This window comes from Condylostylus longicornis, unplaced genomic scaffold, assembly GCF_029603195.1.
Source record: "Condylostylus longicornis isolate FDR11 unplaced genomic scaffold, ASM2960319v2 ptg000179l, whole genome shotgun sequence".
Taxonomy (NCBI): domain Eukaryota; kingdom Metazoa; phylum Arthropoda; class Insecta; order Diptera; family Dolichopodidae; genus Condylostylus; species Condylostylus longicornis.
In genome coordinates, this window is record NW_026578147.1 from 96,648 (window position 1) to 111,254 (window position 14,607).

A 14,607-nucleotide genomic window follows, 5' to 3' on the forward strand; every position below is an offset into this window, starting at 1 on the left:
GTACAATATTTTCGGATGTGAAAAATTATAATGTGTAAAGTAGTTCAGACTCAAAAAGACAATCTGTAATGCAGAGCCTACTAAGTTCACTTCTACTAATAAGAAAATATCTTGTATAAACGTACGAAAGAAATTGTGTCGAAAACAATTTCTATAATGTTATAAATAGAATTGTAGGATTTCCGACAAAAAGGGCATTTTGACTTTTTTATGAACATATATTTGCAATATTTTTTAACAAAAGTGAAAAAATGATAGAAACATTACCTAATTCGAAAATTAAATCTCTTACATCCTAAAAATGTCGCGGATGCACATATGTCGCGGTTATATTATTGCTTGAAAAAAAGTGTTTTTAGTAACAACAAGGCATAATTTTCTGCTTGGAAATACTACTCTCGCATCCTGCATTGAAATTTATTGAAGATTTGTAATAAATATCTTAAAACTGTAACAGAATTACTAACAAAAAATTGAAAAATATCTAATCTATCGCGTATTTTTGGAATATAATGTTCTTATTTCTTAAGCTGTACATTACAATTTGATTACAAAAACATATCGTTTGAAGCAAATTGTAATCAGTTGCATAGTATACACGAATGTACTTACCAACATTTCCTTCACCAGCGACATGTGAAGCATTCCTCAATACCAAAGTTACAATAGGTAATATATAAGAGAAAAGAGACCATACTCCTTGTAATGTCTTGGCTAGCTCATTTCTTTTAAATTTTATTTCTTTTTGTACTGATATTTTACTTCCCTTTTTATTTTCTTCAATAATTTTGTTGAATTTTGAATTTTTTGTTTTCAGTATATTAAATCTTCTTAGTATTTTTCTTATTCTATTTTTCTCAGCCATAACTTTTCCTGGAAATAAAAATATTATATTAATTGAAATCGCAAAAAACTAGATTAAAAAGGTTTTATAGCAATATGAAAATTATGTACAATATATGAAAAAATAAGGGTATAATCGAAAAGTAATCAAAAATGTGCATCAATGCAGCGTCAACGTGAAAAAATGTTGCTGATGCTACACCGACATTTTTGGACACTTTCTATATCATATGTTTTTTTGGCGTTTATTCTGAAAAGATTTTGTGTAAAAGTGTTTAAATTATTAACAACTGAAAGTCTATGAAAAAAGTTTTTTAATTTCAATTAGATTTTGAAGATTTAAATATAACGGAGCATTTAAAAATATTAAAACCGTGCATAAAGAAATAATTAACTTTATTAGTTATTAAGTTAAAATGATAAATTATTTACTTTTCAGCTTCCATTTAAAAAACTTTGCATCAATACAAAATCACAAAAAAAAATTATGCACAGCTGATTTAACACTATACCCATACAATGCGTACGTTTGACATTTTTGGACACCAAACTTTGAAGTATAACAGTTTTGATGCGTTTTCGTACATGATATTTACATTGTGATGTAATCGATGTGCACATCGATGCTGAATCGACTACTTTCCGATTATACCCTAATATACCAAATTATTTTGTTATTAATGTACTTTCGGAGTTGCATCAGCGGGCTATTAATGACGTGCTGCCAGAGCTCTCAATTCAGAGGTCACCGAATGCCCTGATGGAAAACATGCTGTCAGGAAGAACCAACAGGACTTGGTTGATGCAATAAGTGCCCCTTTGGCAGAGCTATCCCGCAATAGGGCGTGCTCTTTCCATTTCTTTGGAATTAATCGATAACTGGCATGTCTTATGAATTGACACTAGATGAAGCTGGGAAGTACTGAATCGCTTGAAGTTCTAAATCGGTTGGTGCAAAGAGCCCTAATCCTAGCCTCTTGGGTTGGGGTGACTACCAAACCACAAAAAACCACAAAACAAGTTATTTTTAGGAGGAGATACAAGGTACCAAGTATGACTCCGCCGAATTTCAAAGGAATTCGCTCATCATTTGGCAAAGAAGATAGAATACGTAAGATAGAGAAGATAGATACGTAAAGAGCAAGGAAAAGAACTATTGTGCTTTATTCATGCAAAAAAACCCATCGCGAAGAGGCGGGGCCTCAGACCAAATGCGATTTGTTGTTAATCTCATCCAATTCAATCTACTTTCGGAAATACAAGTATTCCAACATTAGAGCAATTTCAGTTTTTCCAATGTTTTATTTCTGTTTATATTTTTTGCCCCATCAATTGCTTATGAAACTTTTTGAATTTTTTCTGTCTTAATATTCGTGAGCAGTTTTATTTGTAGAAAAATGTTTTTTTGTTAGCCAATTATTTATATTTTTAGTTTTAGATATAAGTAAGTGATATCCACACGGAGGTTTTATAATAAAATGCTGTATTTCATCATCTGATGAAAGGATAGCAACTTCTTTTAATATAAATTTATTATTATTATCTCGGAAGCCCTGTATATCAATGATAACGGATTCCATTCTGAATTTTATTCTTTATTTTAAACTGTAATGTTAAATTTTATTAAATTTTTAAATTTTTTTATTAACTTCTCCAGTTAAAGGTGTGAATTCGACTAATCGATCGTGCAATATAAGACAACAAGCAGTAGTGTTTGCCGGCATTTTATCTGAAGTTTTCAATTCAATTTTAACATCAATCGGTCCCATCTTTAAGTTCTCATTTTGAAACCGTGTATCTATTACAAATATTGCAGCTTGTTCTTAAAATTGGCTCCACGATAATAAAGGTTCTATTATATTGTAATTGTAATAAGTGGATCGGAAATTAGTACAGGCTTTATAAGCAGTACTATAATGATGTTCTTCAAATCAAAAATTCATATTCTCATACGGGTAACATTCTGAGTTGAGGTAAAATTAAATCTGTTATTTTACAATGATCAAATTTTGATGAATTTTAATCAAGTTGATTCAACTTATTTGATTGAAGAGCGAAAATAATGAAGTGTGGCTTTTCTAGTTGGGTTGTTGTTTTTACATTCCAAACATGACAATTGGTACCTTGTGGTAAAGTAGGACACGCATATAATTCCCAATTTCTAAAAATAAAATCATTTTAGCGTTATTTGTAATATGGGTGTATAAATTTAACTTATATGAATCTGCCAAATTTATATGCTGTACTTTCCATTGAACTTTAGATAGTTGAATTGTTGGTGCTACAGAAACTTCAGCAGGTTCAATGCAAGTTAAAAAATTATTATCAGTTCGTGAACGTATTAAGATCAATTCACGCTTTGCATTAGGTATAATTATTTTATAATCTTTAGCAAATTCCAAAAGTTTCCGTAATGGAATACAATAGTTGAAGAATAAACTTCCCGATTTAATTAATTTTTCAGGTGACCAACAAGTGACTTTCATTTCTATTAAGTGAAATGTAATTTTTCAAACATGACAACATGTTATGCCTATATTTCGATTATTACCAATTTCTTTACTATTTAATTCATATTCATCGAATAAAAATGTTATTGCATTGTTGGTAAATTTTGTGCTTGAAGTTTCAGCTCTGTCAGCTTTTGTAAGAGTGTCTTCAATATAAAGTATGCTAGTGGGTAACAAGATATTCAAATTTTGATTCCGTATTTGTATTCTTATAATATCGTTTTTGTTAAATGAATTCAAAAAGTGTAAATATGTATGCCACTGAGCACTTGTTATGCCCTCATTGGTTACAGGATTAGATTATCCATTTTAATTTTTCTTCAATTTGAATCCGATTGATTTTAAGTATTGTTGATTGCCTGCTGTTAGTGCTTGTTTAAAATCTGTTGATTTTATTAATGTTTGTCTGCTATGCCTCAACGCTGATGTACTATTGAATAATGACTGATTACCGAAGCTATTATATATTATCATTTTGATTATGTTTCAGGTGTAATCGCACTGATGAAAATACAAGAGGAATGTACGGCACAGGACTCATCATAAATAAAAAACTAAAGGATAGTGTATTAGGGTTTACACCTTTTAATAGTAGGCTATGCACACTGAGGCTGAAGGCAAAATTCTGTAATATTACAATTATATGTGCGTATGCTATAACAGAAGATGATGAAGAACAGGAAAAAGATATCTTTTACGATAATCTAAGTACATTATGTGAAAAGGCAGGGTCGTACGACAATCCTATACCTCTTGGACGATTTTAATACGAAAATTGGGAAAGAGGAATTTATACAGGAAGTTGCTGGTAAACATTCTCAAAATAACATCACGAGTGAGAATGGTTTACGCCTGTGCCACGTAGCCAGTGAAGCTGCATTAAAAACAAAAGCGCTTGTTTTGAATGAAAAAGCCATATATAAGGGAATATGGAAGGCTCCAGGTTCACGGGTGGTTAATCAAATTTGATCACGTATTGATCTCCTCGAGAAGAGCGTCCTCCATTTTAAGTGTCAGGTGCAAACTGTGACAGTGAAAACTTCCTGATAAAGCTTGTTCTTCGACAGAGAATTCCAAATATTGCGAAACAAAGAGGCGCTAAAAGAATTAAATGCGACACCGAGAAATTAAAAAATTCTGAAATTCAAGAATTGTTTCAAGGCAGAATTAACGAGATATTAAATACCAACAGCAACGCCCAAGAGAGTGAATCTGTGAACAGAGAGTGGAAACAAATGGAAAATACCATTAACACAGTAGCCGACGAAATTGTAGGAAGAAAACCGATTCAAACAAACATTGGTTGGTTTGACAATGAATGTAAGTTAGCTATTGAAATTAAAAATAAAGCAAGCCAAAAAATGTTAAAGAGAAACTCAAGATCAAACCACGAAAACTATAATCAAAAGCGAAAATATGCTACCAAACTATGCCGTAAGAAAAATAAAATAATGATCATCAAATAGGTGGAAAAAATTCAAGAGGCACACTTAGAAGGCAATATCAGGGAAGTTTATAGAAGGACCAGATACCAAACCAAAGGTTATCAAGACAAGTTTAATATTTGCCAGGATTTAGACGGTAATATCATAACTGAAGAAAGTAAGGTTATGGATAGGTGGGTCGAGAATTTTCAGAAAACATTAAATGAAGGTTACAATGCTAATGAAGAAAACATGTACGACAATTTACCTCTGGATCCAGTTATAGACCTACCAACGATTGACGAGTTGCAGGAAGCGGTAAACAAATTGAAAAGTAATAGGACCCCAAGAAAGAGCGGAATCGCGATTGAGCTTGTCAGAGGTGGTGGTGAAGTGTTGTTAAATAACATACATACTCTGATCTGCAGTATATGGTGCAATGAAAGAATACCTGACGAATGGACACTACTTGTTCCCATACATAAAAAAAGGCGACAAAATCCTGTGCCAAAACTACAGAGGCATTATGTTTTTGGATACTCTGTACAAAATATTGTCCAATATTATCTGTAATAGATTAAAGCCATTCCACGAGAAAATCCTTGGTGAATACCAGTGTGGGTTTACAATATTTTGAATTAAATTTTTACAATATTTTGTATTAAATAAGAAAACACAAATTATATGTATTGAATTTTTCATATACGTTATAGCTGTATGAAAGTTTATCACCTAAATATTGTATGACTTCTATGAGTGGTTTTAAATTCCCTAAACTATCAAAATATTTGATATCATTTAAATTTTTATAATATGCTACGCAATGAGTACCAAATTTATAATTCCGCATTCACGCTTTCATGGTTTGGTTTTAGGAAGATTATCTTATAAAAACTCCACGAAAATAATGTAAATATTTTTCCCAAAATCCTTTACATCTACATCTATTAATGCTCTTTTGGGTAGCAAGCTTATAGGTTTGTTGGTCTTAAGTATAATCCAAGCCCTTTTTTGTATGGTTTTAAATGTATTCATCTAATAAGTTTTCTACCAATTTTAGCATCATTGATAGCTTTAGCTATTCCAGCAAAACCGCCTATTCCAGCTAATCCTATTTTAGCTATTCCAGCAAATATTGGTATTAATGGTAAAATACCTCCAGTTTTGGAAACTGCAATAACTCCTGGAAGCTTTATAGATTTTCAATTCCTGTTTAGATTTCTTGCATATCACAATTCGGATAGAAATTGAATAATTTTATTATTAAATATGATGCAAAATGTCATCATATAAAAAAGAAGATCATTCTAATGAACTAAAAGGACGTTATAAATTTCGGTTACAATTCAAAAATTAAAAACAAATGGAAGCAAAGGATTACGGTTTTCATTGAGATATTTGTCCATATTCTTCAGATGTTGTGGACCCGTTACATGAATGTTGTTCATGCATTTCAGCTGAAAATATTATAATAAAGTGTGAAAAATTACAGAACCGTACGATAGATTAAAAAGAAATAATTTGTAAAAATTATTATGTTAATTTAGTTTGTTATAAACTGCACTTGAAACATCTTAATCATGAGTTCTGAAGAAAATATTTCTGTTTTAGAAGTTTTAAGAGAATTAAATGGTAAAATTCAACTTCAATCATTTCAAATACTTAATCATAGAGGAAAAAGATTTATCATCCTGAGAGCTTATCGCATAATGACTTTTAATGGAGTTAGAATCTTTTTAATTCTATCTTACGGAAGAAAAATACGTCTTTCAAGAAAATTCATTAACATGGCTGATGATATGCTAATATATCTTAATACAGGAGGCTATATTTTAGTATGTAATGGTTTAAATCAGTGATGAACAACGAGCGGCCTGACAAATGTTTTTTCGTGACTTAAAAAAAAAGTTTGTTGCACTTATTCACTTATTTACTTATTGTTTAAAAAAAGATTTCCCAAAGACAATATTTTTTTTGGTTAAATGTTGGCTTTTCGCAGTTCCCCGCCGAAAAATTCCCGATATTATCCGATCATGCAAGAAAAATGGGTAATCTCTTCGAAAGTACTTATCTTTGCGAACAGCTTTTTTCAAAAATGGAAATTATCAAAAACTCAGCTCGAAATCGACTGAATGATGAAAGGTTGGAAAGCTGTTTACGTATCGCACTTTCTAAGGCACCCGCAAATATTTCTAAACTTGTCGACAAGAAGCAGTGTCAAATTTCTCATTAAAACTTTTAATACTTATTTTTATTTTTTCTTAATTATAATATCTAAGATACATTCAATAATAATTACATTTAAAAATAAAACTACAAAATGCCTTGAAATTATTTATTACTGAAATTAAACTTACTTATTACTGAAACTAGAAGATAAACCTGATATAACTGCGGCCCGGGAATGATTGCTTTTTCTCATTTAGCCCAATTTAAAAAAAGGCTGCTCATCACTGGTTTAAATAATGTTGGAACGCAAATCTACAATTTTTAACTTCTTGGGAGATAACATTTAATTCAAATGATTATGATATACCAAATTATGTACAAGAAATTATGTTAATAAAGAAATTAAAAAAATATATATAAATGCATTTTGTATCTTATAATTTTTAATAGAAGTAATAGAAATAGACAAAAGTAAATTAAAAAGAAATTCTCTTTCAATTTCTTGTTTATTGTAAAAATGGGTAAGGGAGAGGTTGTTGAGGAATTGCATAAGCCGCGAAAAGAAATTTTTCAGGACGAAAAGTAATCATTAAAGGTATTTATTTAATTGAAGTGGGAGCTTATGCTAAAAAAAAAGAATGGAAGTTGTAAAAAGACTATTAAAACAGGTAGAGTAATCTTAAATTCTCTAATAAATAAATTACCGTTTAAGCAATCTACCTGGATATAATAATTGTGGTCGAGGTACAAAACTTAAAAAGCGGTTAAATCGTAGTAACAAATGTGTTAATCAATTAGATGAAGCATGTAAAGAGCATGATATTGCATATTTACAAAGTAATACTATAGAAGATTAACATTTTGCTCATAGAAATTTAGCTGAAAGTTTAACTGAAAAAGATACATATTTTGATGAACGAGCTAGCGCATTATTAGTTACTAACGCAATGAAAGCTAAAGTAAAACTTAGGAATGGTTTTTCACAAAAAAATAAGAAAAAAGAAACCTTTAAGCAAAGTTATTCAGGAAACTAAAATAGCAATTAAGGGTTATAAACCTAAAACACAAAAGAATGTATTACAAATTGCTCTAAAAGCTGCAAGAAACCTAAGCAGGAATCGAAAATCTATAAAGCTTCCACGAGTTTTTTCAGTTCCCATTACACATATATCAAAAATTTAATACATATAATTGCAGTCACTTGTGTTTGAGTTTCTTATTTAATTCAAAATATTGTAAAAAGTAGAAGAAAAAATTTTTATAATAAAAAATAAAAAAATAATATGATGCAGCTCAAAATTTTGCTTTATTTTTGATTGTCAAGTTTAAGCTTTCTACTATAATACTAACATAATATGTATTTCAAAATATTGTAAACAAAAATATTATAAAGAAAATATAATGTCATATAAAAAATTTTTATGAAAAGAAATAGAAAATAATATGATGTAGTTCGAAACTTTGCTTTGATATTGCTCGTAGATAAAGTTATCCTTTGATAGATACATATAAAAAGATACAAATTAATAGATATTTTTTTGGATATTAAAGTAATATCATGTCATTAACATTAACGTTAACTGGTACCTCTTCCGTTCTAACAGCTGAGTATTTTCCTGCTATAGAACTAACGGATAACTATTTTTCGCGAATTTGTAAATTTTCAAACGTATAACTCTGTTCCAAATATTGATGAGGAAAATAATAAATTTATTTATGGGGATAAGGTTATCAATATTATGATTCTTATGAAATCGAAGATATCGAAAAATTTCTTAAGGAGTTGGAAATACTTAATAGAAAGGTGGAAAAAAGGAAATTAATAATAAAACCTTATAATATTACATTCAAATGTGAAGTTTATTCAGATGAAGATATTGATTTCACACAAGAAGAAACAATTGGTGGATTGCTGTGTTTTGGTAAACGAAAGCTTTCATCAGATGCACCAGTTGACATAAATGAAATTAATATTATTTGCGCTGAATGCAATATTAATCAAGGAACATGTATTAATAACCAGGAAGCGCATATTCTTCATGAATTTCCTATTTCTATGTCTCCTGGCTATAAAATCATTGAAGTTACCAAAAATCTTATCTATTTATCTGTAGCCACCAATCGCATCAGTTCCATCACTGTAAAATTAGTTGATGAGAATAACAATCTAATTAATTTTCAAGGTGAAACTATAACAGTGCGATTACACCTGAAACATAATCAAAATGATAATATATAATAGCATCGGTAATCAGTCATTATTCAATAGTATATCAGCGTTGAGGCATAATATGCAATTAAAATTTGAATATCGTATTATCCACTAGCATACTTTATATTGAAGATACTCTTACAAAAGCTGACAGAGCTGAAACTTCAAGCACAAAATTTACCAACAATGCAATAACATTTTTATTCGGTGAATATGAATTAAACAGTAAAGAAATTGGTAATAATCGAAATATAGGCATAACATGTTTGAAAAATTACATTTCACTTAATAGAAATGAAAGTCACTTGTTGGTCACCCGAAAAATTAGTTAAACCAGGAATTTTATTCTTCAACTACTGTATTCTATTACGGAAACTTTTGGAATTTGCTGAAGATTATAAAAACATTAAACCTAAAGCAAAGCGTGAGTTGATCTCAATACGTTCACGTACTGATAATAATTTTTTATCTTGCATTGACCCAACAATTCAACTATCTAAAGTTCAATGGAAAGTACAGCATATAAATTTGGCAGATTCATATAAGTTAAATTTATACACCCATATAACAAATAACGCTAAAATGACTTAAGCTTTTAGAAGTTGGGAATTATATGCGTGACCTACTTTACCACAAGGTACCAATTATCATGTTTGAAATGTTAAAACAACAACCCAACTAGAAAAGCCACACTATAATTTTCGCTCTTCAATCAAATAAGTTGAATCAACTTGATAAGGATTCATCAAAATTTTATCATTCTAAAATAACAGATTTAAATTTACCTCAACTCAGAATGTTACCCGTATGAGGATATGAATTTATGATTTGAAAAACATCATTATAGTACTGCTTATAAAGCCTATACCAATTTCCGATCCAGTTATTACAATTACAATATAATAGAACCTTTTTTACCATGGAGCCAATTTAAAGAACAAGCTGCAATATTTGTAATAGAAACATGGTTTCAAAATGAGAACTTAAAGATGGGACCGATTGATGTCAAAATTGAATTGAAAACTTCAGATAAAATGCCGGCAAACACTACTGCTTGTTGTCTTATATTGCGCGATCAATTAGTCGAATTCACACCTTTAACTGGAGAAGTTAATAAAAAAATTTAAATACAGTTTAACATAACAGTCTAAAATAAAGAATAAAATTCAGAATGGAATTCGTTATCATTGATATACAGGGCTTCCGAGATAATAATAATAATAAATTTATATTAAAAGAAATTGCTATCCTTTCATCAAATAAGGAAATACAGCATTTTATTGTAAAACCTCCGTGTGGATATCATATACTTATATCTAAAACTAAAAATATAAATAATTGGCTAACAAAAAAAAATCATAGATTTCGATGGTTGGATGGCCGAACGCATTTTTGTTATGTCATCAATTTTTTAAAAATGTATTTAAACACTAATGTAATCATATCTTACATGGTGAAGAAAAGAAGAATTGGGTTAATGAAATTTTAAAGCATAGTAATACATATGATTGGAGTGACAAACATGATTTAACAAGTTTAAAAAATTTAAAAAATCAGCATATTCATTGTTCAAAAAGATATCAATATGCTAATAAGCATATTGATATGTACGCTTTCGAAAATGTTTATTTAATAAAACTGCTGATCTAATCAATTTTATAGTATTTAAGCAATGTGTAGAATAAAAATTAATTCATTCAGTTACTCTATTTGCGATTATCAATATTAAAAACAAAATCAATATGGACATAATTAAAAATTATTTTTTCAAGAAGAGTAAAACTTATAATAAATTAGCAAACATTTCAACTGTTTCCACAAAGGGGTGGAAACAAGATATTAAACGAGAAAAAATAGAGTTGACCGTGTCAACTCTGTGATACCTGTACGAATTTGTTATCGTATGTGCGAATAAATATGCCATAGCTGACTATGGGACTAACAATGACTTTAAGTTGCCATATTACCATATTAATTTATGCAAAATTTCAGTACTGTATTTTATACTGTTAAAGTTGTATGGCTGGTTGTTGTATGTACCATAAAGATGTATGTAGTTTTATGTATAAAGAGCCAAGCCATTTCAACGGCTTTTATTAAACACATTGGCCCTACTTAAATATTTACTTGTGTGAAATTTCAATACCACAGCTCTTATAGTTTCTGAGATATAGCCAAATAACTTTTGTATGGCAAATACCAGAAGCAGCCAAGCGATTTCAACGACTTTTATCAAACATATTGGCCCCACTAATATTCCAGTTTAAATAGGGTCCTGGCATTTGTTATAATAAACAATTTGTAAAAATTTGGTGAACTTAGTTCAATTAGTTTTTGAGTTATCGTTGGGACGGACGGACGGACAGACAGACAAAGCTAGATCAACTCAGAATTTGACGCTGATCAAAAACATACACTTGAGTCTATATCTCAGACCGTTATTTCAATCTTGATAGCGTTACAAACGGTTAGGCAAATTTAGTATATCCTCTGGGTATGAATTTTATAAAAAGCTGAAAAAAGGAACTGAAAATAATTGAAAGACATTTTTATACTCTGCACTTCGTGAAGGTATATTAACTTTGGTATGGAGTTTGTAACTACTTGAAGGAGTCATCTGCGGTATGGACATATATATATATATTCTTGCTCAGCGTAAAATTCTGCATCGATTTAAACATGTCCGTCCGTCCGTCCGATCGCACGATAACTCAAAAACAAATAATGCAATCGACACCAAACTTTCACAAGTTTTTTCTTTTGTGCCAAGGACGAACCCTATTGTTATTGGACTAAATCGGACAACGGGTTCTGGTAGCTGCCATACAACTCCAAGAGTTTATTTTAAATATTTCAAAAACTAATAAAGCTATAAATATAAAATTTTGTATACATGTGTTTAATTATATTCTACACATGCTCTAAAAATTATAATGGGATAGCTGCACCGGTTCGGGTGGCTGCCATACAACTCCAACAGCAAATTTTTTATATTTGGCAAAATAATAAAGTCAGATTTATGAAACTTGGCAGTCATGTGTCCAATTATAGGTAAAATATATTTCTGAAGTTTTGGAGGAATTGCTTGACAGGTTCGGGTACCTGCCATACAACTCCAGAAGCTAATTTTAAATATTTGGAAAAATAATAAAGTCAGATTCATGAAACTTGGTAGTCATGTGTCCAATTATGAGTCAAATATATTTCTGAAGTTTTGGTGGAATTGCTTGACAAGTTCTAGTAGCTCCCAAACAAGTCTAAAAGTTTATTCTTAATATTTGGAAAAATAATAAAGTCAGATTCATGAAACTTGGCAGTTGTATGTCCGATTATAGATCAGATATATTTGTGAAGTTTTGATGGAATTCCTTGACAGATTCAGGTACTTACCATACAACTCCACAAGCTAATTTTAAATATTTGGAAAAATTATAAGGTCAGATTGATGAAACTTGGCAGTCGGATGTCCAATTATAGGTCAGACATGTCCATGAAGTTTCTATAGAATGATTTCACAGGTTCGAGTAATTACTACACAATAACGAAAGGTGCAGGGTATAATTCAATCGGTTTATACCGACTGAAACGTTTTTACTTGTTTATTTTTCAATATTAAAATTTAATTCAAAAAATTTATCTTTAAAATTTATAATTGTAAAAGAATAATTAAATTCTTTATTTTTATTTTTTTCATTTAATTTTTTTATCCTTTTTTCAGGATGTTTTTCCGCATAATATTGGGGCATATAAGTATAAAACTCCCCACATTCTATTTTTAATGTTTCCTTTTTTTGCCTTCCGAGTCCTTGTATGAGGACTTTTGTATTGACAACTCCAGAATTTGATATTTAACTATAAGTTCCAGCGAGCTAAACTATCGGTATGTTTTTATTTTGTTAATTCCTTTTAGAAATGTCTCAAAATCTACTGTGCTTTAGAAGCTACAACTGGACTCGCTGTCCCTCCTTGTCATTCTTATTCTCTTCATTTCTTTTTTGTTTTATTTATATAAGTTAATTTACCTGGGGCTTCTTTATTTAGAAAAAATAAAAAAATAAAAAAGAACTCGCAACCTTAATATTTTTTATTAATTAAATCAAAAAATTAAAACGCACAAAATTAGATTTTCTTCTTTTTTATTCCGTCCGATCTATTTTAAATCTTAATTACAATTGAATAATTATTTTTATAATTTTTGTGTTTGACTCTACCTGTGCAACGTGATATTTTATTACTTTCAACGTGATATTGTGTTGCATGGGAATTCGTTCAAAAATTCGTTCCCAACAAAATTGCTGACTCGGCGGCATGTGTTAAATTATTAATTTTTAGGCTGTTAACTTTCGTTTCAAAATATTTCTCAACAAAATTGCTGATTCGGCGGCATGTGTTAACTTTTTATTTTAGGTTGTTAACTCTTCCCCCCTTATGACCAAATGTCCTCATTTGGATGCAGAAGTCAGAGTGTTTTTGTTTTACGGTCGGCTTGGCTAACTCCGATGAAATTGTGCTATAGATTCTTTGTTTCTCGCTAAAACCCAAGTTTGATGGCGAAGCTTTATCTTCAGGTTTTTTGACGACCTGTTCTTTCACATCAGCCTTTGCTTCTGGAGTGTTGTTGATTATTAGTTTGGCATGTTGCTTTGACTTGATGAGAACGCATATAACTAACGAGCCTGTTACCATTACTATTAGTGGTCCATAGTTTATGATGTTCCCTATTAGCTTTTCGGTTTTTAACAATTTGATTTCCTTGGTGTTATTTATGTTAATCTCCTTGAGTAGTTCGAGTGAAAATTGATGGTGTATTTCTTCCTTCACGGGTTGTGGCTGTAAGATAGCTGGCAAAATTTTGATTGATGATGTTTCTCTTGTTTCAAATTTTTGGTAGCCAATCTTGATAGTTGCATTGAAGTATCTAACAAGGTAAGTTCCATTTAGTACGCGTGGTTCTCCGTTTATCTCAATTATTCCCTGAAATTGGTTTAGGAGCGGTAAGTCATCAGCAATCTCTTCCACTGAGGGGATGTGGTGATTGTTGACCAGGATGCAGGTAGAGTTTTCTCCCTTCAGCAGCTTTTTTTCACAGGTAGAGTCATTTAAATTTACAATATTTTGTTTTTTACATATAAATATATTTCCTAAGTTCTTACAATTGTTTTTTAAACCATACAAATCTGATTTATCTGATAAAACATTTTGCGTATCTATTTTAACAATATTTTCTCCTGTTTTTACAGGTTTTAATAACAATTTACTATAAACATTTTTACTTGTGAGTGGTATTTCTAAAAGATAAAATAAACAAGAATTATTAGTTATGATTTTAATATTTGCAAGATCTAATGCTTCCTCAGGATTATTGTAAGGAAAGTTTTCTTTTTGGAGTACTTGTGTGAGAGTGTTTATTTCTGATTTTGAAAGTAAAAAGGAATTTACTGTATTTGTT

At 30.1% G+C, this 14,607-nt stretch overlaps 1 protein-coding gene across 1 annotated transcript in view; it reads right to left on the minus strand.

Annotated features, from left to right (window-relative positions):
* Positions 1-14,607, minus strand: part of LOC129616309 (uncharacterized) — a gene marked incomplete at its 3' end in the record, with an annotated part of 141,574 nt that overhangs the window by 86,889 nt on the left and 40,078 nt on the right. Inside the window, exon 2 of the mRNA XM_055531905.1 lies at positions 613-873. Within this exon, the coding sequence (XP_055387880.1) occupies positions 613-873 (261 nt within the window). The remainder of the gene's footprint in view (positions 1-612; positions 874-14,607) is intronic.